General features: G+C 47.9%; 1 protein-coding gene across 1 annotated transcript in view; it reads right to left on the minus strand.

The window, feature by feature from the left end:
- Positions 1–22,827, minus strand: part of SLC2A9 (solute carrier family 2 (facilitated glucose transporter), member 9) — a 176,432-nt gene that overhangs the window by 30,841 nt on the left and 122,764 nt on the right. The window contains exons 7-9 of the mRNA XM_015421182.1: positions 19,147–19,279; positions 7,159–7,346; positions 1–96 (exon numbers count right to left, since the gene is read on the minus strand). The exon at positions 1–96 is cut by the window's left edge and continues 10 nt beyond it. Coding sequence (XP_015276668.1) covers positions 1–96; positions 7,159–7,346; positions 19,147–19,279 — 417 coding nt within the window. The remainder of the gene's footprint in view (positions 97–7,158; positions 7,347–19,146; positions 19,280–22,827) is intronic.

The following is a 22,827-nucleotide window of genomic DNA, read 5'->3' on the forward strand; positions in this document are numbered from 1 at the left end:
CAGAATCTCAATCCCGCCTGTGCTCAGGGTGACGTATGGGATCATCTCTGGACTGAGCCCGGCTCCCTTGAAAATGTCGTTTGTGTAGAACCAAATCTGTAACAAGAAGGCAGCTTTCAACAGTCACATTTCTAAGAAGACCCTTGGTTCCAATCCCTGTTCAGCTGTAAAAAGATCGCGGTGTTTGTGAAAAGTGCATCCAGGCCCCTCAAGTCTCTTCCAATTTATGGCGACCCTATGAATTAATGACCTCCAAGACATCTGAGCACTAACTGCCTTGCTCGGGTCCTGCAAACCGAGGGCCTCTGTGGCTTCCTTTATAGACCCAATCCATCTCATGCTGGGTCCTCTTTGCCTGCTGCCTTCAACTGATTTGATCTAGAATCCACTGTTTGTCTTTTTGGCGGTCCACAGGATCCGTAAAACTCCCCTCCAGCACCACAGTTGGGTAATATTAAACTCACTACAGTCTCTCAACCCAGCCCAGTTCCCAGTGGATTTGTAAGCATTACAAGAAGAAGAGGAGGAGGTGATTGGATTTGTACACCACCCTTACTCAGAGTGGCTTACAAACTCTTTTCCCTTTTCCTTCCCCTCCCCACAACAGACAGTCACCCTGTAAGGTAGGTGGAGCTGAGAGCTCCTTCAAGGACTGTTCTTTCAAGGACAGCTGTGCCAGAACTATGGCTCGCCCAAGGTCATCCAGCAGCTGCAAGTGGAGGAGTGGGGAATCAAACCCGGTTCTCCCAGATTAGAGTCCATTCACTTAACCACTTGTCAGTTAACAGTGCCATGTTGCTGGTATGTGTGGAGGGGGAAACCACCTTGTTCTGCCTGCTACATACAGAATTCCACTGTCTGGGTATTATCTACTTTCTTGACCTTGGGATGTTCCAGCTGTTGTCGGCTTTTGCTGGGAACCAATGGCTTTTGCTTTTTGCCCGCTTTCTTTCCCCGCGCGCGCGAGCTTTGCTTTTTGGCTTCAGCTTGTAAAGGGGGGGTGTTTGATCCTAGTATAATTCAGGGTGCCATACTGTTCCCAGGCATTCCTGACACAAGCAGTACACTTGTCATAGTCCCGGTGTACCAATAAACAGAATACTTCTTATGAAGCGCTGTGTCACGTGACCTGACTATCGAACCCTGACACCATTACACCAAACTACTCTCTCCAAGAAGAGTAATGGGACATAACATTCTCTCTCAAACCTGGTTTGGTACGATCTTTTGGGAAAGAATGCAAAACCCAAGCATGTTAGCAAGCTGTCTGGATGGGAAGATGTCTACAGTGTTGCCATTTTCTTTCACAGCCCTTCATGGCTACCATTCCCGCCCCCCACTACAGGACTTTTTTATAGAGGTCTAGAGACATATTTTCTTTTTGTAAAAAAAAATCCACTTAAGCTGGAAATTCAGAGGAACTACAATATCACAGCATCAGATCACTTTAATGCTATTGGGCTGTGGCACAACACCAGCTACCGATAATAGCCCTCGGGTGGTGCAGTGGGGAAACGGCAGTCAGCACAGGAACATGTGCACCAAACTCCTGCACGAACACTCCCTTGCCAATGCAATGCCTTCCAGAGAGCCAGTTTGGTGTAGTGGTTAGGACTCTAATCCGGGAGGACCAGGTTTGATTCCCCACCCCTCCGCATGCAGCTGCTGGTGTAACCTTGGGTCAGTCATAAGTTCTCTCAGAGCTGTTCTCTCAAGGACAGTTCTCAAAAAAGCTCTCTCAGCCCCACCTACCTCACGGGGTGTCTGCTGTGAGGAGGGGAAGGAGACTGTAAGCTGCTCTGAGACTCCTTTGTCTTGTGAAGGGCGGGTATAAATCCAACCTCTTATTCCGCAAACTATGCGAAACTGAACTATTCAAGAGGGCTTTTCTGTGCCGGTCACAGGGTTGGACTGCACAACAAGGCAATAACTTTTCTGTTATACTGCCTTTTCTGGTCGAACAGCCAATTGGCCTTAAGACCTCGATGGGAACATGAATTAAATGGTTTTACAGATTTGATGGATAAATGATAAATGACTGTCCTTGACACTTTGTGTTTAGCCAGTTTAGTGTAGTGGTTAAGTGTGCGGACTCTAATCTGGGAGAACCGGGTTTGATTCCCCACTCCTCCACTCGCAGCTGCTGGAAGACCTTGGGTAAATAGTTCTGACACAGCTGTCCTTGAAAAAGAGCAGTTTCTGTCAGAGCTCTCTCAGCCCCACCTGCCTCACAGGGTGTCTGTTGTGGGGAGGGGAAGGGAACGGAGTTTGTAAGACGCTCTGAGACTCCTTTGGGTAGTGAAGGGCGGGGCATAAATCCAATCTCCTCTTCTTCTTCTTACTGTAAGTAGGATCCTATGTATGTCATTTCTGTGTGGCTTAATGTGTCCTGTGGATACGTATGCTACACTTCAGTTCTTTCTGGTGGCTCGAGACTTCTAAAATCTGAATGCATCAGTTACTGAATGTCCCATTCTTTGTGACTGTCCTTGACACTTTGTGTTTAGCCAGTTTAGTGTAGTGGTTAAGTGTGCGGACTCTAATCTGGGAGAACCGGGTTTGATTCCCCACTCCTCCACTCGCAGCTGCTGGAAGACCTTGGGTAAATAGTTCTGACACAGCTGTCCTTGAAAAAGAGCAGTTTCTGTCAGAGCTCTCTCAGCCCCACCTGCCTCACAGGGTGTCTGTTGTGGGGAGGGGAAGGGAAAGGAGTTTGTAAGACGCTCTGAGACTCCTTTGGGTAGTGAAGGGCGGGGCATAAATCCAATCTCCTCTTCTTCTTCTTACTGTAAGTAGGATCCTATGTATGTCATTTCTGTGCAGCTTAATGTGTCCTGTGGATACGTATGCTACACTTCAGTTCTTTCTGGTGGCTCGAGACTTCTAAAATCTGAATGCATCAGTTACTGAATGTCCCATTCTTTGTGACTGTCCTGGCTCACTCTATGTAATCCGCCTTGAGCCCCTGCGAGAAAGGTGGATTATAAAAAAACACAAATAAATACAAATAGAAAAATGCAAATGTCTCTGCATCCATGGCAGCAAGGACAGGGAAGCACAGAAACCTCGTATCCCTGTGGAGGCCGCCTCAGCCCGTCCGCCCAGGAGCCTCTCCAACAGTGACCAAGCACGCCTCCATTCCAATTGTTCCTCCGAGCACAGCCGAGGGCACCCATTCCCCCCCCCAAGCCAGAAACGTCTCTCCTCCTCTGCTGTTTTGCAGCTCTTCAAGCACAGAACTCGACTACGCTGCCTTATTTCGTGCTGGATGTCATTTTCCCTGTCACTTGTGAGTGTAATTATATGCAGAGCTGTTAAAGAGGGAAGGTGACAAGATAATTCCATGTCTCCTCTCAGCAAAGTATCCACAACAGGGTGCAGCACAAGCCCATCATTAGCACTGAAATCCTGCAGTTAGCAGAAAGCTATACTTGTGGAGCGGGACTTGTGGCGGGGTGGTCTTTGATAGGTTTACCAGCGCTGTGATAAAAATGCATTTTCCATCTGATTCCCAGCAGGCGGTGTGTCAGGAACACATAATTAACTCTTACCAGTGATACTGCAAGAAGTTCAGGGTAGAAACTAGTCATTCTTGACAAGCAATAACTGATTTGGAGGGGGCAGGTTTCTATATTTTTTTTAAAAAAAATACCTTTATCATCCAGCACGTACCGAGCAATTTCGAAGTTATGTTCTTAATTAGGCATGGTCACAACATCAGCCTTGACAGATTACTACTGAGAAGGTAACCGGGTTCCCTTTTCCACAGGGTTATTTCCACTCCAGATCCCTACACAGAAGTCAATCTGTGCAAAAGGATTCCATATAACCTGAGGACTGTTTTGCACCGGCTATTCGGACTGAGCCGGTGGACTGCAAGACTAGATCTAATGGGTGGAAATTACAAGGGAGTCGTTACCGGCTAAATATCAGGAGAAACTTCCTAACTGTTAGAGTGGTTGAGCAGTGAAACAGTCTGCCTTGGGAGGTGGTGGATGCTCCTTCGCTGGACGTTTTCCAGCGGAGGCTGGACGACCCTCTTTCGGGTATGTTGTAGGTATCAAGAGCTATCTTTCAGCTATGCTCCTGCAGAGTGCAGGGGGTTGGACTAGATGACCTGCAAGGTCCCTTCCAACTCTAACATTCTATGATTCTATGGGTGCACAGAGGATGCCTCGTCTGGCGACTCATGGCTCGAAGATTCCCCACCCCCTGCTTTCCACTCAGCTCCCATCTCCTCCCCTGCTATAGTTTCTCCTCCAGCCCTCCTCCCTTGAGGGCCCCTGGACAGGGGCTCAATGAACCACCACCGTGCCAAGGGCCCTTCGTGTCTCACACCGAAATTAAAAAAAAACCCAGAATATAACAACCAAAAAAAGAAAACATGAACACGATAAAAGATAATATAATGAAAATTAATCTGAGAAAGCATTTAAAAGCCTAATAATGTTAATGAAATAATAATTGGTTTCTATTCTGCTTAGAGGGGAGGGAAAGCAGTATGGTCTATAGCCCAATCTAAGCAGGGTCGGCATTTGGAAGGGAGACCACCAAGGGAGACTCTGCCGAGGAAGGCCACGGCGTAACCACTTGCCTTGAAAGCCCCTTGCTGGGGCCACCAGAAGTTGGCTGCAACTTGACGGCACTTGTACACACACCCGCTCTCTTTAGAAGCTACAGAAACTTCACAGGCAGCCTGCCCTTCCTCCTTCATTCTGTTTCCAAATTTTGCCTTTAAAAGCTTGACACAGGCTGGTACGACCCACCCTTGACTGCATCTCAATTGCAGCACTGATGCACCTTCTCCTGGGACTTCCAAGGACATGTTTTGCTTTGTGGATCTGCAAGGCCACGTTTAGCACAGCGGCCGTTCTGCTGCCCCGGACAGGTCATTGTTTGCTGCCTGCAGAGGCTCAGAGCTCCCCGCCTCCCTGGAGGGACCACTCACCTCCCCATCTCAGTCTGTCAAGCCGTGGGACACTCAACTGAGCGTGACATTCACTGTGGCCGACCCAATTAAGCATCTCTCCGTTCAGCTTATCAACCAGCCCCCGAGTTATTAGTTTGAAGGTTTCAAAAACACCTACAGAGCGTGTGTTTATTTCATGATTCGAATGATGAGCAAGTTCCTCAGACCCAATTCAGAATAAGCCCAACTCAAACCACTTGGCTTGACCTGGTTCCAAATGTGTTTAATTTGGGCCTGATCTGAACAGGCTGTCAGGTAGCCCTGTCATAGCTCTGGAATGTGGAGGGGTGCCCTCCTCTTGCTGTTTCATCTCTTTCTGGCTCACCAACGGTTTGCTATCTTATGCTTGACCTTGTGGATGCTCCAGCTGCAGTTTACTCGGCTGGGAAAGTTAACGGCTTTTTTGCTTTCCCCGCTTGCTTTCCCCGTGCGCATGAGATATATCTATTGGCTCCTACTACTTGGGGGGCATGTTTGATTTTAGTATAAGTCAGAGGCCCTAGTACTGACAGCCATTCCTGACACAAGCTGTACACGTGTTCTTTAGTACTGGATTCATCAATAAACAGTTATCTTCCTATGAAGCCCTGTGTGGTGTGACCTGACTAAGGAAGCCTGACACAGGCTTTGCTTGCCACCTGAGCCCTCTGCTGCCCCCTTTGGGGAGCAGGAAGCAGAACTCAGGGCTGGTGGCTGCAGAGGCCTGGATGTGCGTGTGGACTTTCAGAGAAACATCCATTGCGTGTTCTCCAACTGGCCGTAATTCTCAGGGACAGTCCCTGTTTTCTGGTATCTCCAGCCCTGCTTTGGGTGCCTGGCACCGGAGGCTAGATGGGCGGCACTGGCAGCCAAAGAAAGCGCCTTCTCAGTCATGTCAGCAAAATTATGGAAGTTCTTCCCCAGGGAAATTCATTCTCCCACCCACCCACCCGCTGCCAATTGTCCTCCAGGTGAAGACTTCTCTGTTCTATTCAGGGTACCATCACCCTCTCTCTTTCCTCTTTGTTTTTAATTGCTGGTTTTATTTACGTTCTGTTTTCATAAGTTGATTCCTAACATATTGTTTAATTATTCATCGCCTCCAGGGCCCTGACCGGGCAGAAAGGTGACAGACAAATGTTCTACGTCAGTGTCTGTCCTTGGAGGACATGCCCACACACGTGACTGTGAGGGGCTACCATTGCCTCTCTTCAGGTTTCAACCACCATTCCAGGATTGCTAGAGATCTAATTGCTCTGGTGGAGACACCAAGCCTCTAACTCACAGATTGCCAATTCACACAACCACAGCTGCAGAGGACTGTTTTGAACTGTGGATAACATGGCTGAAGGACAAATTATGCTTGCCTTGCATTGCATCTCATGGAAAGAAGGGTCACCTTCCCAGCTTTCAAACCTGTGGCGATTATAGCACGTAGCAAAGGCTGAAGAGCCTTCAAAGTGATTCACAGGGCGATTTTTCACTAGAGCGGCCTCGCAGCACAGCCGCGGTTTGCCCCGACACAAACATGTCAATTTCACACCCGAAGCTCCGGGGCTGCATTTTGACTCGTGGCTTCGCCCGATTTCCTCCGCAGTTTCGTGATCCTGGTTTTTGAGGATCATGAAACTGCGGAGGAAATCTGGCGAAGCTGCGGGTCAAATGCAGCCCCGCAGCCTCGGGTGTGACATGTTTGTGTTGGGACAAACGGCGCTGCGCTGCGAGGCAGCTCTAGTGAAAAATCGCCCACAGTGTGACAAAAGGAGACAAGCGTGTCCCTAAGTTGATCTGTGAAATGATGGAGGGTAAGCCGCTCCCACCAAGAAGCACAAGAAATGAAATCCCTGAGGCTTCCTGCTTCAGTCCACTGAGGCCATCTCCCACACTTCTGGTGGCAACAAACACTTCTTCCAAGTATGCTCACAGGACTATAGGCCGTATGAAAAGGCCTCCCCTTTGTTGGGCTTCCCTTGGCAGCCTAAATTCGAGGAAGTGAAGCTGAGTCTTGGGATTTGGAGGGAATGCCTCTAAATCAAGCATTTTTCAAATGAGGCTCCATGCAGAGTGGGGGAGGGGTGGCCTCCTGGACTTGGTTCCGAAAGGGCTCTCGGGAGAACAGTTCAGCACACAACCCTCAGCACACAACCTGGTAAACGTTGTGTGTCCCACTCCTCAGCTGACCCAATGGAACCCTGCAGGTGGATACTCACAGCATTCAGGCCACAGAGCTGGTAGCAGGCCATGGTGACGACGACTGTCAAGACCTGCCAGCGTTTGCTGGAGTCTCTCAAAAGCTGGATGATTGAGGCCACTTTGACGTTCCTCTGCACCCGACTCTCTTCCAAAACTTCTTCGACTTCGTACGACACATCGGGTTTCCCAAGGAAGGTCTGAAATGCTGCAAACCGACAATTCACACATCTGTTTAGAATGCAACCGGTAGCTATGGGTGTCACCAATAGACACAACCAGTGTTCCCTCTAAGCTGAGTTAGTGTGAGCTAGCTCACAGCTTTTTAGCCTCCAGCTCACACATTTTTGTCTCGGCTCAAGAAGGAGGGCTCCAGAGCAAACTAATTTATGCAGCAGCCAAATTGCTCGCTCACAACTTTAATGCCAGTAGCTCACAAAGTAGACTTTTTGTTCACAAGACTCCACAGCTTAGAGGGAGCATTGTTCACAACCATTACACACTTCATTTTCATGTATTTTTCCCCCTCCCTCCTAAAGTAATAGAAACTGTTGCAGAGTTTTCCTTCTGTATTAACTTACAGTTACGTTTGGCTGGCAGATGAGGCTTCACAAAAGCCACAGTTCTGTGGCAACGTGAAGAAAATGTGGAACATGGTATTCAAGTACAGGTGCTTAAACTTAATAAGTATTATTAGACCGATAAGAAAAGATTGACTTAGTAGAGAATGCTTTCAAATAAACTAACTTTCCCAGCCAAAAGGCTGAGACTCGATATTAATAAATAGTATTATGATAATACTGCATATCCTGTTTTCATATGGCTCGTGCCAGTCTGGGCCACACAAACACACTCAAATTAATTTGGAAGTCTGATTCTTACAAATGTCACCATGTCATTGGTGTCCACACTCCTGCTGCTAGAGCCCCAGATGAGGAGCAGTATTGTGGGAAGCCAGTCCCCAAAGTCAACGCAGAGGGCTGCAGAGCGGTGGGCGATGGCAGTTTGTAAAACGGGGGTCATAGAGCACAAAGGACAACTTGATCCATCTAAATCAGGTATGTCCAACAGGTAGATTGCAATCTACCAGTAGATCGCGGAGGGGTCAGAGGTAGATCACCAGCCCCACTTGGTCTCAAGCCCCGTGCTGAGCAAGAATCGCTTTGGAAGCTAGTGCCTAGAGACAAATTTCCCAACTTAGAAGATGCAGTGAAGCTGTACACTCCTGTTTCGGTTCAACTTATTTGTGTGAATCTGCGTTTTCCCATCTGAAAATGACAAAGAGTACACAGCGTTCCAACATGACAGATGAACATCTCCAGGATTCCCTGAGACTGGCCCTCAACCAATATTCACCCAACTTCAAAAAGCTGGCGGATGAAATGCAGGCTCAGACGTCTCACTAATGAGCAAGAGCGAAGTTTTAAAGATTGCGCAAGATCAGCCTGGATCAATACTTGACCTACATTTAACACAAATAACTCTGAATAAAAGTTAAAGAAAGTTATTGAGACAGTTAAAGAAAGTTAAAAATCAATAAAAAATAAAAAATGTTCACAGTTCTTTCTGGATTTTCGTCTCTCTGTTTTGTTTTTGCTTACCAGTAAATGACAGAAGGTGTATTATAAATGGGGAGGGGGCAGTGGAACCCAACTTTAGTGGGTTAAAATCTAATTTGAAACTAATTCGAAACTTTACTTTCATGGTGGTAGATCACCAGCATTTTTGGCCGGAAAAAATAGATTACTACCTGTTCGAAGTTGGACATGCCTGAGCTAAATCATCCAGTTCAGAACATACACAGGTGTTTGATCAGTCACTACAGCACATTTTTAAAAAATAATCTAGCACATGGGAGAAAGAACTCTGTTACTGCATATTATTTTCAAAGAAGACACAAGCCCCAATCTAGATACGGTCACTCATATGTGAAGTCTGAGACTGCAGTCTGGAGTGCATATGTTCTCTCATAAAACTGCTACCCCCAAAGACAGCATGCAGTTCACATGGGTCCACGGTGATCATTTGCCCCACATCCGAATGCCCGTCAAAAGGCAGCTGGGCATGGGAACGTTTTCCGAAGTCTGCACGCACAGTCCGGGGAACCTGGGGAAGCAAATTCTGCCTCTTGCTGGATCAGCCCAGCAGCCCAGATCCCAAGATCCCTTAGTCCGGACACAGAAAGAAGAGTCTTCTCCCCTGGCCCCTGAGCCCAGCACAAGATGTGACATAACAAACATACGCCGCACCCTCTTGCCCTCTGAGGAACAGGCAGCAGCAGTGCCAGTCAAAGTGCCTAATGTTGACACTCCATGAAGCGGCATAATGTACTAAGGACTTCGGAGGGGAAACAGAGAGACGTCATTCTAGCCTTTATTAAAGGGATGAGGCTTTGGCGCAGAGGGCATCAGAAGACGTCTTGTGGTGTCAGGACAGAGCCAAGATTTCTGTTATCTCCTTACATGAAGAATGAATAAGATGTTATTCTAAGGTATTCACCAAAGCAATACTTTTGAAGTTGTTTGCCCATCAGGCTAAAAGTGCTTTCTTCTAAACTAGCTGCTTGCACGTACGTAAAACCTGCACTGATTGGGATGCGCGTATGTGTGTGCGGGGGTTCCTCTCTGATTCCCCCCCCCCACATTACCAGTATTTGCATAAGACACATAAAGAGATTGACAGGTTCAAATCTGCTTCTCATGCAGCATTAGCCCCATCTAAGCCCACTGAGACATCATAGGGAACCTCAGTATTCGAGAGGCCCTGCTGCGTGTGGGGGTTGGTGTATATGCTCAAAATGTTCTGGACTCGTATACTGTCTCCCCCCCTCCTGGGCCTCAGTGTTCAAAGCTTCCACTCTGTTCTATAGCTTTTCTAATAACCTGGAAATTAGATGTGGGGAAGGGCTGTGGGGGAGGACTTGGGGATGCACCATGCTGCCCTGAATGCGCTCATCAACTCATTCCGGTGGCTCCACCTGCAAGGGAGATTTTGCATCCAGTTCTGCCTGACAACAGGTGTGAAAACCAAGCTAATATTTGAACCTGAACCCATGTACCAAATTTCTTTCCAATATTTCCACACTCAACAGAAGTATCACATTATAAACCAATGGAAGGCCAAACAGACTAGTTAGTAGCTGAGAACCAAGAGGGTCAAGCTAACACTATATCACATATTATAAAAATACAAATGTTTATTAAGGTGTACACATGTTAAAACATATTATGATTAAAAGAACACTTGATCATTACCTTTGATGGAGGTGACACACATCCAGACCAATGAAATCTCTGATACCAGAATAATTTGAAGAATTGGCATGGCTATATTTATGGTGCAACACATAAGCTAGTAGCATAACTAAAAACATATAAGGAAACAACATCTGGTTATATAGATATATACACACACACACACACACAAACCTTTTATATGTGTATTTTGGATGTGTGTCAGAGTAATATAGAGAATAGTGACCTCTGACGAAGGCCCAAAGGGGCCAAAATGCGTTTGGTCCTAAGTGAAAAAGTGTTTACCTGTCAAGTGTATTTGTATATGAAAAGCTTTTAAAAAGTCTGAAATGTAGACTCTTTCTTTTAATCATAATATGTTTTAACATGTGTACACCTTAATAAACATTTGTATTTTTATAAACTTTTATATAGTGTTCGCTTGATCCTCTTGGTTCGCAGATATATCTTGGGTTGAGTCCCCCCCCCCTTTTTTTTTCAGTTTCAGTTAGTGGCTGAGCCACAGGCGGAGGAGCTCTCTCTCAGGAGTCCAAGTGGTCTAAGAACCACTCACATTCTGTGGACTGCAGGCTGATTTAGTAACAGGTATTTGTACATTCAGCAGCTGGGATTTATTTCTGCTACATGGAGAAACCCCCAAGGTTTAATTACAACCAAAATCCCCACACGGAGGTTCTTCTTAAGACTGCAGACTGCTTCCTTTAAAAACCATTCTTAGCTCAGCAGGCTCTGTTGAAACCGATTTCTTTATAGAAATCACAGTACTTGTTATCTTATTAGGAAGAGAAGCATGAGAACAAAGCCATCCAAGGTCGGGGTCGTCCCCCCCCCGCCTCCCTTTCCATCTTACCCAGCGCACAGTGCAAGACTTAAAGGCAGGCCGTATTCTGAGAACTGGGAAGATCCTGCCAGCTGCTGCAGCTCAGAAGCAGAGTGCTCTGCATGACTTCTCTGTGACCCAAAATGAGTCAAAACCACAGCTGGACCTGCATTCATCAGCACCAAAAGGACAATGTGCCTGCGCCAGAGATGTCGGCATAAAGCTCCAAAGAATGTTAGCTGGTTTACAAGCAATGACGAGCATGGGGTACTTCGAGGAGCATTGATTTCATCCTGCCATCATGAACTCATCTGCACGGGACTGTGCCACTGGATCAGACCTCCCCTCCTTCAATTGTGTCCCCCCCCCGCCCCCCACTGTTTGCTGTGGTATTCAAATATGCCTCCAAACCAAGATTTGAAAGCATGGCTTAAAGTGAGTTTGTCGCTCATGCTAAACATAAGGGGGAAAGAGGGGGGGGATTAATTAGCACTGATTCACAACATATTTTATACATCTTCAGCCTGTTTGGCTCTCTTGCATGTAGTCAGCTGGTGCAACGTATACGTGGAGGGGAGCGAACGGCCTTTCTCAGTTCTGCAGTGACAGAGATTTCAGTTCCAGAATCTCAGTTTTATTTCTTTCTTCCACTTCTTTGTTTTTTTAAAAAAGAGCATGTCTCTAGTCTCAAAAATACTTATCATTTTACTCATTACAATGCGTTTACACCGCAAAATAAAAAAATGCAGACCCAAATTGGAAATAACCCTGTAAAATGCATAAAAACTCCCCTGTTCTTTCCTAATCCCAAACAGTGAAAGCCTGGGGAAAAGTAAAGCCCCAAACGCTGTCTGTTCCACCTCCCTCTCCACAGCTTCCTCTACCCACTACTTGTTCAGCCACTTTCCTTCCGTCTGCCTGTCTCAGAGCTCCCAGACCTTCCCGTTCTATAGGGTCTTCTTCAGCTTCCCTCCCAGTATATAGTAGTAGGGATGCCAGCTCCACATTGGGAAATACCTGCGGATTTGGGGGGTGAAGCCTGAGGTAGGTGGGGTTGGGGGGGGGGAGTCAGTGCTATATAGTGCCATAGAGCCTACCTTTTAAAGCAGCCATTTCCTCCAGACGGACTGATCTCTGTTGCGTGGAGATCCGTTGTAATGGCCGGAGATCCCCAGCCACCAGCTGGAGATTGGCAACCCCAATGTAGCCTTCTTCACACAGCCTTTTGAACACACATGAAGCTGCCTGAGACTGAATCAGACCATCAGCTTCCGTATTGTCTACTCAGGCAGGCAGCCGCTCTCCAGGGTCTCCAGCAGAGGTCTTTCACATCTCCTCCTGCCTGGCCCTTTGAACTGGAGACGCCGCCGGGGACTGAGCCTGGGAACTGATTGCACGCACAACAGGGGGCTCTTTCGGGGAGCCACAGCCCCTTTCCTTACTCAGGCCTGCACAAGACTTCTGTCCTGATCTGACCACAACCTCTTTTCACAGACCCTGGAGGGTGAGCGCGGCATCGCCCACACACCCAGACACGCAAGATCTCACCTGCATAAGCATCTAAGATGGCTACCAGGCCAGATCAAGGCATTCTGTTGCCCTCAGCGTGACACGCCCATCCCACCTGTGGGACTGTGCTGCCACCAGAGGCTGCGCTGGTCCAGAAGGGGGCACCAGTCCCCTCCCCATATGGCTGGGGGCTCCTGGCTGCTCCGAGCAGCCATTTGTGGGGCTTAGCTGGAGAACGGGGCCCCACCCTTTGAAACGTTTCACTTCTAAGAATGTAGCATTTTTCATATAGCTTATTTTTTTTTCTTGCTGTCACACTGGCTGCTGTCACGACCTGCCTTACTACCCTCTTTGTTTGAGTCCAGTGGCAACTTTAAGACCTACAAAGTTTGGTGTCGTGGTTAAGTGCGCGGACTCTAATCTGGGAGAACCAGGCTTGATTCCCCACTCCTCCATTTGCACCTGCTGGATGACCTTGGGCAAGCCATAGTTCTGCCACAGCTGTTCTCGAAAAAGAGCCGTCTCTGTCAGAGCTCACTCAGCCCTGCCTACCTCACAGGGTGTCTGTGGTGGGGAGGGGAAGGAGTTTGTAAACCGCTCTGAGACTCCTTCGGGTAGTGAAGGGCCATGGGGTATACATCCAATCTCTTCTTCTTCTTCTTCTTCTTCCTAATTCTGGGTATAAGCTTTCGTGTGCATGCTGAAAGATTATACCAGGAATAAAACTTTGTAGGTCTTCAAGGTGCCCAGTCTGGACTCAAACTTTGTCCTTCTGCTTCAGACCAGCACAGCTGCCCACCTCGATCTACCTGAAGAAGTGTGCGTGCACACAAAAGCTTATAGCCAGAATAAAACTTTGTTCATCTAATAAGATAGGGTGGCCGGATGTAGAGTGATGAGCACATGGAATTCACTGCCACAGGAGGGGGCGGTGGCTACAAGCATGGCCAGCTTCAAGAGGGAACTGGATAAGCATATGGGAGCAGAGGGCCATCAGTGGCTATTAGCCTCAAGGTATGGATAGGAACTCTCGGTCTTGGGCAAGTGATGCTCTGTATTCTTGGTGCTTGGGGGGGGCAACAGTGGGAGGGCTTCTGGTGTCCTGGCCCCACTGATGGACCTCCTGATGGCATCTGGTGTTTCTGGCCACTGTGTGACACAGAGTGTTGGACTAGATGGGCCATTGGCCTGATCCAACATTGGCTTCTCTTATGTTCTTATGATGCTTTGAAGGTGCGCACCATCTTCTGAATGATTCATCACTCAAAATAACTGAAAAGGTAGCCTTATTTCTAAGTCTGGTAATCAAGGATTGATTGCATAATGTCTAGTTGCATATGATTGACTCATTTTTCCTTGTTACCTCCCTATCTGTTTATTGCTTCTACCTGTATTCTGATATATGCCAATAAAGGTTGTGGGGGGGAAATAAAACTCTGGTGGTCTGAAAGGTGCCACTGGTGGACTCAAACTTTGTTCTGCTGCTTCAGACCAACACGGTGACCCTCCCCCCCCCAATCTCCTACCTTTGCCGTCAGTAGCACTGCAGCATCAGCAGGTGGTAACAGCAGGCAAAGTGTCTGACCGGCCCTCAGTTTTCCTGAGAGGTTATTATTGGCAGAAATGTGCCACCTTTAGGAATGAGCTTTCTGTTATTCACCAGGTCATCAAAACCATGGCCCTAACACAGCTAAGGCTGATCTCCGCTAAGATCCATTGACATCCATGACACAAGCTTGTCGCAACTGGCCTCGTGCCCAGGGAGGTGGTAAACCTGTGTCGGGACTGTACCATGACAGAATGCAGATGGGGGCTCACAGGACTCATCTGTCCCAAAAGGAAACCCCTGAATGAAGGAAACTAGCAGATGAATGAGAAGCTAGATGGGTACTCTTCTCCGTCACACCTTCTTTTACTGTGGCTCCAGGCGCCTCGAGGTGGAGGGAATTTTTAGGGTATCTGAGGGAGACTTAGAGTTTCTTTGCATTTCAGGCTCCTTAAACTGTTGCCGATTTTTATGGCAAATGGTTCATTTTTTCATTTCAGACAACTTAAAGGGCAAGCCTTGTTGTCCTTTTTTCTTGTTTTACTAAGGGTTGATCTTCTTTAAAAATTCTTTTCTTGAGTGCTTTTTAATCTGGCTGCATTTCCGAATCACTGCAGATGACTATTTCAACCGTTTGTAGCACTTCATAATGAGCCACTTTATTCTTCCAGCCCGTTTCGACAATTTGTATGTTTTTTTAAAAAGGGAAGTTTTTTGATATAAACAATACTGCGAAGGGGAGCTGCCAAGGGAAAATAGGACACGGTATGAAACTCAAAACCTGATCCAAATGCGCTGTGCATACAGTCTTAAAAGCCTCTCTGAAAGTGCCCTCTTTGAAGTGAACCCACCTTGCTTCTACAACAGTTCAGGACCAAACCTGAATAAAAAAATCAGACAATGCGTTCATATTAAAGTGGCCTCAGTCACTTGAGCCTCCTTGTGCAGTCTGAAGAGCCCAGGCGCCGTGTGGGTCACCCCGGGGGAAATGAGGCCTGGAACTAGATTTGCGTGAGCCAGAGGGTTCTGGGTAGTGACTAGTCTTGCCAACCTCCAGGTGGCGCCTGGAGAGCTCCTGGCATGACAGCTGACCCCCAGATCCCCGAGATCAGTCCCCCTGGAGAAAATGGCTGCTCTGGAGGGTGGACACTGCGGCCTTATACCCCACAGAGCTCCCTCCCCTGGCACCACCCCCAATCTTCAGGAATTTCCCAACCTGGAGTTGGCAACTCTAGTGGTAATGCATCCGGCTCATCTCTTTGGCTTAGAGTTGTTAGAGTTGGAAGGGACCTTGCAGGTCATCCAGTCCAACCCCCTGTACTCTGCAGGAGCATAGCCGAAAGATAGCCCTACAACATACCCGACAGATGGTCATCCAGCCTCCACTTCAAAACGTCCAGTGAAGGAGCCTCCACCACCTCCCGAGGCAGTCTGTTCCACTGCTCAACCACTCTAACATTTAGGAAGTTTCTCCTGATATTTATCTGGTATCGGCTCCCTTGTAATTCCCACCCATTAGACCTAGTCTGGCAATCCGGAGCAAGAGAGAATAGATCCGCTCCATCTTCTACATGACAGCCCTTCAGATATTGGAAGACTGCAATCATGTCCCCTCTAAGCCTTCTCTTTCCCAGGCTAAACATACCCAACTCATTCAGCCTTTCCTCGTAAGACTTGGATTCCAGCACCCTCACCCTCCTGGTTGCCCTCCTCTGGGCATGCTCGAGCTTCTCAACATCCTTCCTAAAATGTGGTGCCCAAATCTGGACACAGGACTCCAGGTGAGGCCTGACCATAGCAGAATAAGACTTCCCACTCTCTAAAAAGACCGGCCGGTTCAGCTCTGCCTTCCATCCACTGCCCTCCGGCTGCATCGTTTACAAACTTATAAGGAAGTATGTCCAGTTTAAAGCATTGGGCTTCCTTCTGAGTAAACACGCTTTGGGTCAAGCTATGTGTGTTGTGTCTTGGCACAACCCACGGTTTGCAAAACGGGGGGCTACACAGGATCCACTTCGTGAGGATCTGGTCCAGGAAAAGCCCACAAAACTGACTTCGGGGCAGCCTCCTGTGTGGCTTCTGGTTCCTGCTCTGGTTCGCTGTTGCTTTCCAGCCACCTGAGACAGTCAATTCCACATGACTCCGCTTCAGTCCTTCCCACAGTTGGGTCCCCTCAGGTGAGACTCCGGTGCCGGTGCTGGGAGTAGCTGGTGTGAGTGCCAAAAGGCCTCCAGGGCAACCACCATCCACTTTCCTCTTCGCTCCGTTCCAAGGAGTCCATGCTAGAAACTGAGTCTGACAGGCCTGCTCCAATGAAGTCCCAAAAGTTTATTAAAGATGTCACTGCCTTTTTAGAAATCTCATAACAAGTTGTTGAAAAGATTTATTTCATGGCTGTTGAGAGCATTTCCCTCCCATTTCCTTTTCTTCAAAAGAGCAGCTTTCAAAGCAGTCCTTCGTGATCATATAAGCAGTGACTCAAGAAAAGCAATCCTCTGTCACCCATTTCAAGGATTAAGTCACGGCCAGGGAGGGGCTGGCTAGTCCGAGCGGATCTGTGCATTCACCAAGCAGCACGGAGGTCGCCTTGTGGTGGCTTCATCCCACGGCATTCCCACAGCACCCCCCACTCTCACCTGGTTCCATCCCTTGAAGACTAGTGCATCACTTTCCAGGAGAAGAAGAGGAGTTGGTTTTTATACCTTACTTTTCTCGACCTTCAGGAGTCTCAAAGCAGCTTACAATCACCTTCCCTTCCTTTCCCCACAACTCTCACCTTGGGGGTGAGCGAGTTCTGAGAGAACTGTGACTAGCCCAAGGTCACCCAGCAGGCATCATGTGGAGGAGGAGGAGGAGGAGGAGGAGGAGGAGGAGGAGTGGGGAATCAATCCCCCACCGGTTTTCTCCAGATTAGAGTCCCCCACTCTTAACCACTACACCACACTGGCTCCAAGTCTGATCTTGTCTGAATCATGTGGTCTCAGAGCTAAAGGCAGCACCGGTGGGAGAAAGATGTAAACCAAATAGCCTGAGCAAAACAGACATCCCAAGACCTTTGGTGCCTGAGCAGAAAATCCAAATGGCACCCTCTCTGTAGGAGGAAACCAAATCACGGGCAATTTTCTATGCTTTAACGCTACCCCCAAATCTGCCTCCTCACCTTGCCTACTGGGAAGACAAGAGCCGTGTGCTACACTGGTGACCACATCAGAAACCAGCACACTCCCCAAATGGTGTGGCTACACTTGCGCCTCTGGCTCTGAAGGAAGGAGCAGCATTTGACGTGCCTGTGCAACTGAGCCTACAACGATGCACAAATAACCTGCACGGAAACCACTGGGTAATCTGAAGGACTGCACCTGCCCATACAGGCCCACTTACCAGCTACGGTCTGCCTGTCCCCCTGCTGGAGGTTCCCTCCTTTGGGGAGGTACAACTAGCCAGTTTGGTGTAGTGGTTAAGTGTGCGGACTCTAATCTGAGAGAACCGGGTTTGAGTCCCCACCCCTCTAAAAGGTAAAGGTAAAGGTTCCCTTGCTCGAAAGCCAGTCGAATCCGACTCTAGGGTTGCGGTGCTCATCTCCGTTTCAAAGCCGAAGAGCCAGCGCTGTCCAAAGATGTTTCCGTAGTCATGTGGCCGGCATGACTAAACACCAAGGTGCACAGAACGCTGTTACCTTCCCACCGAAGTGGTACCTATTTATCTACTTGCAATTTCTTGCTTTCGAACTGCTAGGTTGGCAGGAGCTGGAACTAGAGACGGGAGCTCACTCCATCTTGCGGCACCTGGGTCTTGAACTGCTGAATTACTGACGTTCCACAGCCTGCAGTTCAGCGTTTTAACCACTTGAGCCACCGCAGCTCTACCCCACTCCTCTACTTGCACCTAATGGATGACCTTGGGCAAGCCACCGTTCTGGCACAGCTGTCCTTGAAAAAGAGCAGTTTCTATCAAGAGCTCTCTCAGCCCCGCCTACCTCACAGGGTGTCTGTTGTGGGGAGAGGAAGGGAGAGGAGTTTGTAAGCCGCTCTGAGACACCTTTGGGTAGTGAAGGGCGGGGTATAAATCCAATCTCTTCTTCTTCTTCTTTTTCTGACTGATCCAAAGGCCTTCTCATTTCCCCTGCTTGTGTGTTCCTGCTGCTTGGGAGAGGGGGGGTCCGCTCTGCATGTGTTTTGCTCCCTCTAGTGGTTAACTGGATATTGCACTGCTTTATGTCTGGCATGTCTCCCTGCAGATTTATACTGCAGGTTTTTATGCTGGACACACAGCGATGTACTATTGAATCAACGACTAGAGGGAGCAAAACACATGCAGAAACGGGAAAAAAGAAGCAACGGGAACACACAAGCAGGGAAAATGAGAATGTGGGAGAGCCCAGTGTCAGGGCATGCGTGAGGGACCCAGGGTGCCCCTCTGGCTCAGTTCAGGAAACTGTGCAAGACCAACTTATTTTAGTTGATCTCTGGAGGCAAGCCTTGCTGACTGAGCTCCACTGATATTAGAGTTTATCTGTGGAATTGCTCAAGTTTTGTGGGGCTAATGCTATTTTGTTTAACACGGATTGTTTCTGTATTATTGTGCGGTTGTAATATTTTATTATGACTGTTCTTTGCTGTGTTTCATTGTCTGTATTTTTGTACTTTCCTGTGAGCCACGCCATACACAGATAAACAATTTGGCCAAGTCCATCAGGATGCAGGTGTCTTGCTCCCTGCCGTGTTTCCATTCTCAGGCATTTTTTCGTATTGTGAAACCCAGAAGCTAACAGGGGGGAAGACACTGAAAAGCAGAGAGACATGTGCACCCAGAGTGCTCAGTTTTTTAAGCCACAGGGATCACACTTACAATCACAGTGAACAACAATACAACAGTTTACCTTTCTCTGCTGCTTTTGTGTCATGCTTTTCAAGCAGCAGGTAGCGAGGACTTTCTGGAAGAAAAGGCAAGATCAAAACTTGAATGACTGACGGAACAACGATCATCCCAAACAAGAAAGGCCACAGGGATTCCTGCGAAGAAAGCAAAGATTACTCTACTACGTCTTGATTCAAAGGAAAGAAAGAGGGAGCGTGATTCAGTGGCAGGGTACATGCTCTGCCTGCACTGCTCCTGTCCCTGGCACCTCCAGCGAGAAAGAAAGAAAAAAACTCAGGGGGGGAGAACTGAGGTGAAGTAAAAACCTCTGAGGCCTCAGACGGCCACTGTCAGCCAGAACAGACGAAAGCAGGCGACAAGGGCTGACTCAGTACAAGGGAGCTATTTTAGAGTCATCTACTGTTTGGAGCGGAACAGGTAATGTCCGAATATTTATTTATTTTTATTTATTTAGTATCGAATGTTATCAGCTCAGGGCGGCGTCCGCACAACATTAATACAGATTAAAATCATACAATAGTTTAAAACACCACAAGTAAAAACCAATACAAACATAAAGTGCTGGCGGCAGTTAAAAATTAACTTAGATGGCCTATTGTCAGAATAGATTTCCACTGTCCTGATGTTCTCAGATGTTTCTGCTCGTAATCAGCTCGATGTTAAAACCCACGGGCCAGGGCTCTACAGCAGCAGCGGCCCCTAATTAAATGCCTGGCGGAAGAGCTCCATCTTGCAGGCCCTGCGGAACTGTGAAAGGTCCCGCAGGGCCCTGATCTCCTCCAGGAGCTCGTTCTACCAGGTAGGGGCCACCACTGAAAAGGCCCCAGCCCTGGTAATAGCTAGCCTGGCCTCCCTCAGGTCAGGGAGGGTCAACTGATTTTGAGACCCAGACTGTAGTGCTCTCTGGGGTATATACGGGGAAAGGTGGTCCCGTAGGTCCAGACACCTGTTCTGGAGTCACATGAACATGAAAAACCATATTTAAAAGAAAACAACCCCCCTCCAAATTCCTCTGTAGGCCAAAAGAGTTAGGTGCCCACTGGGGAGAAACGTGCGGTAGACATCAACCAATCGATTGATCCTTGGAATGATGATGGGAAGCGCATGTGCCACTGGGAGAACACCAGCCTGACACATCCACAGACGGTTCCTCTAGTTAACCATTTCCTGGTTATGACCACTGGCATCACACTATGATTTAAATATAACACCCAGGCAGAATGAAAATGATCTTACATAAGAATCAAAGGGTAAAGATCCTCGCAGGGAAACACCAAGCATGCCTACATTATTTCACTCTTATATCGTTTGTACCTACAGTCTGAAGGCCTCTTCTACGGACCTAGGCTGCTGCAGTGAATAATGCCATTGTGCATGTGTCGGATAACACAGCAGAGATTATGACACACCCAGGCATGAGCGTGTGAAGCTGCCTTGCACTGAACTGGGCCTTCGAGGTCAGTCTTGGCTACTCAGACTGGCAGTGGCTCTCCAGGGTCTCAGGCTGAGGTCTTTCACATCACCCGCTGCCTGGTCCTTTCAACGGGAGATGCCAAGGATTGAACCTGGGACTTCCTGCATGCCAAACAGAGGCTCCAACCACTGACCCACAGCCCCCTCCCACACCAGCCCCTGCAAAGGATCAGAAGGGCAGAGAGAAATCTCCTGCTGGGGCCACGGACAGTCATCCCTGTCCTGCCCCCCCCCCCCAAGAAAAGCAGCAGCACTGGTGGCCCAACCCCAGAGCACAACCGCACCGGTCGTCAAAGTAAGCTGATAACATCATTTGGAACCCCAAAGCATTCAAATCATCTCCAGATCATTATGGTCACACGTGTTCATAAATTCATAGAATCACGGAGTTGGAAGGGGCCCTACAGGCCATCTAGTCCAACCCCTTGCTCAGTGCAGGACCAGCCCACCGTACCCCTGACAAGGGTTTGTCCAGCCGCTGCTTAAAGACTGCCAGGGAGGGGGAGCTCACCACCTCCCAAGGCAGCTGATTCCACTGTGGCACAACTCTTGACTATCAAAAAGTTTTCCTTAGTATCTAGCTGGTAACCTTCCTGCCCTTATTTTAAACCCATGATTGCGAGTCCTCTCCTCTGCTGCCAACAGGAACAGCTCCCTGCCCTCCTCTAAGTGACGGCCCTTCAAAGTGACGGCAATCCTGTCCCCTCTCAGCCTCCTCTCCTCTAGACTGAGCCTTCCCAAGTCCTTCAGCCTTTTCTCGTAGGGCCCTTGATCTCCAGGCCCCCGATCATCCTCATCCATTCAAACTGACTTAATCCACACATGCAGTTTCACCTGAAATATTTAGCTGAAATAAAGAACAGTCTGAAGATTGCTCAGGGTCTGGGAGATGAGGTAATGTGACCTTTGCAAAGGAGGTCAGGCCTCCAACCTTTAATATCGGGGCAGAAGGGAGATATTCAAATAGTACAAACTGAAGGGCATCTTCACCAAGTTCTGGTTCTACCAGACTATTAAGGAACAGGAGTCTGGTTCTCCTCTGCATTTTTTTTCCCCTGGATCAAAAAAATAAATATTTCTTTCCTAAGGACAAAAGTTCTGTCCATTACTCATGATAGCCTGTCCTCCCCTGGAAAGAACCTTTATGATTTAATCTTTAAAGTACTGTTATGGAAGGTGATTTTATTCTGTCTCTATATAGCATTTAAATAACATCATTAAATAGCATTAAAAATTTTAAACAACATTTTATCAGAAGATCCTTACTGAAGGTATGGGAAGAATATCAGAATACCAATTTATATGGCAGAACAAAAAACCAAGAATAAAATTGAAGGCATTACAAGATGCAAAAGAAAGAGCAGGATTTGCATTACCAGATTGGCTGTTATACTATAGTGCATCATCACTGACGTGGTTAAAGGGATGGATTACATTAGAAAATACCAGACTATTAACGTTAGAAGAACATGAACTATTATTAGGATGGCATGTGTTTATTTGCTATGGAAAAGTCAACACTCATAAATATCAGCTGTCACATTTCCCAGGACTCCAAAGCTATAATTGGGGGGGGGGTTTGCCGACAAGTCACATCTGACTTATGGCAACCCCTAATGGGGTTTTCAAGGCAAGAGACATTCAGCGGTGATTTGCCATTGCCTGCCTCGGTGCCATTTGCCATTGCCTGCCTCGGTGGTCTTCCATCCAAATACCAACCAGGGCTGAGTGCACTTTGCTTCTGAGATCTGAGAAGACTGGGCTATCCGGTATACTCATGTATTTAAGCAGTACTACGCTTGGGTGACAAAGCCAAGAATTATAAACACATTCTACCATTAGTGCAATGAGCTTCTTCCAGTTTTTGGAATCATGCCCTGATATTTCTTTCTGCTAAGGATCGGTCTTGCGGTATTCACGCACTTCCTAACCCTCTGCAAGATTCAGATTATGACCATCAACTGCCTTCTGGCAGACTAAATTCCCACTAACACTCATGACTCTGAGTGGCAAGGTTGGAGGGAGCAAAGTCCCTGCTGCCAAGACTTCAGGTGCAGAAGCAGAATCAGCAGGGGTCAATTAGTAGAAAAAGAAGTGCAGGAGCTCATTAGCATAATTCACCAGAAGTGTGTCAGAAGGCAACACCCACCACTCAGGCTCCACTGGACTGTTTTGGATTGCTAGCTATGGGGGGGGGGGAGGTGTGCGG

The sequence above is a fragment of the Gekko japonicus genome, unplaced genomic scaffold, assembly GCF_001447785.1.
Source record: "Gekko japonicus isolate JY-2015 unplaced genomic scaffold, Gekko_japonicus_V1.1 scaffold91, whole genome shotgun sequence".
In the NCBI taxonomy this organism is placed as follows: Eukaryota; Metazoa; Chordata; class Lepidosauria; order Squamata; family Gekkonidae; genus Gekko; species Gekko japonicus.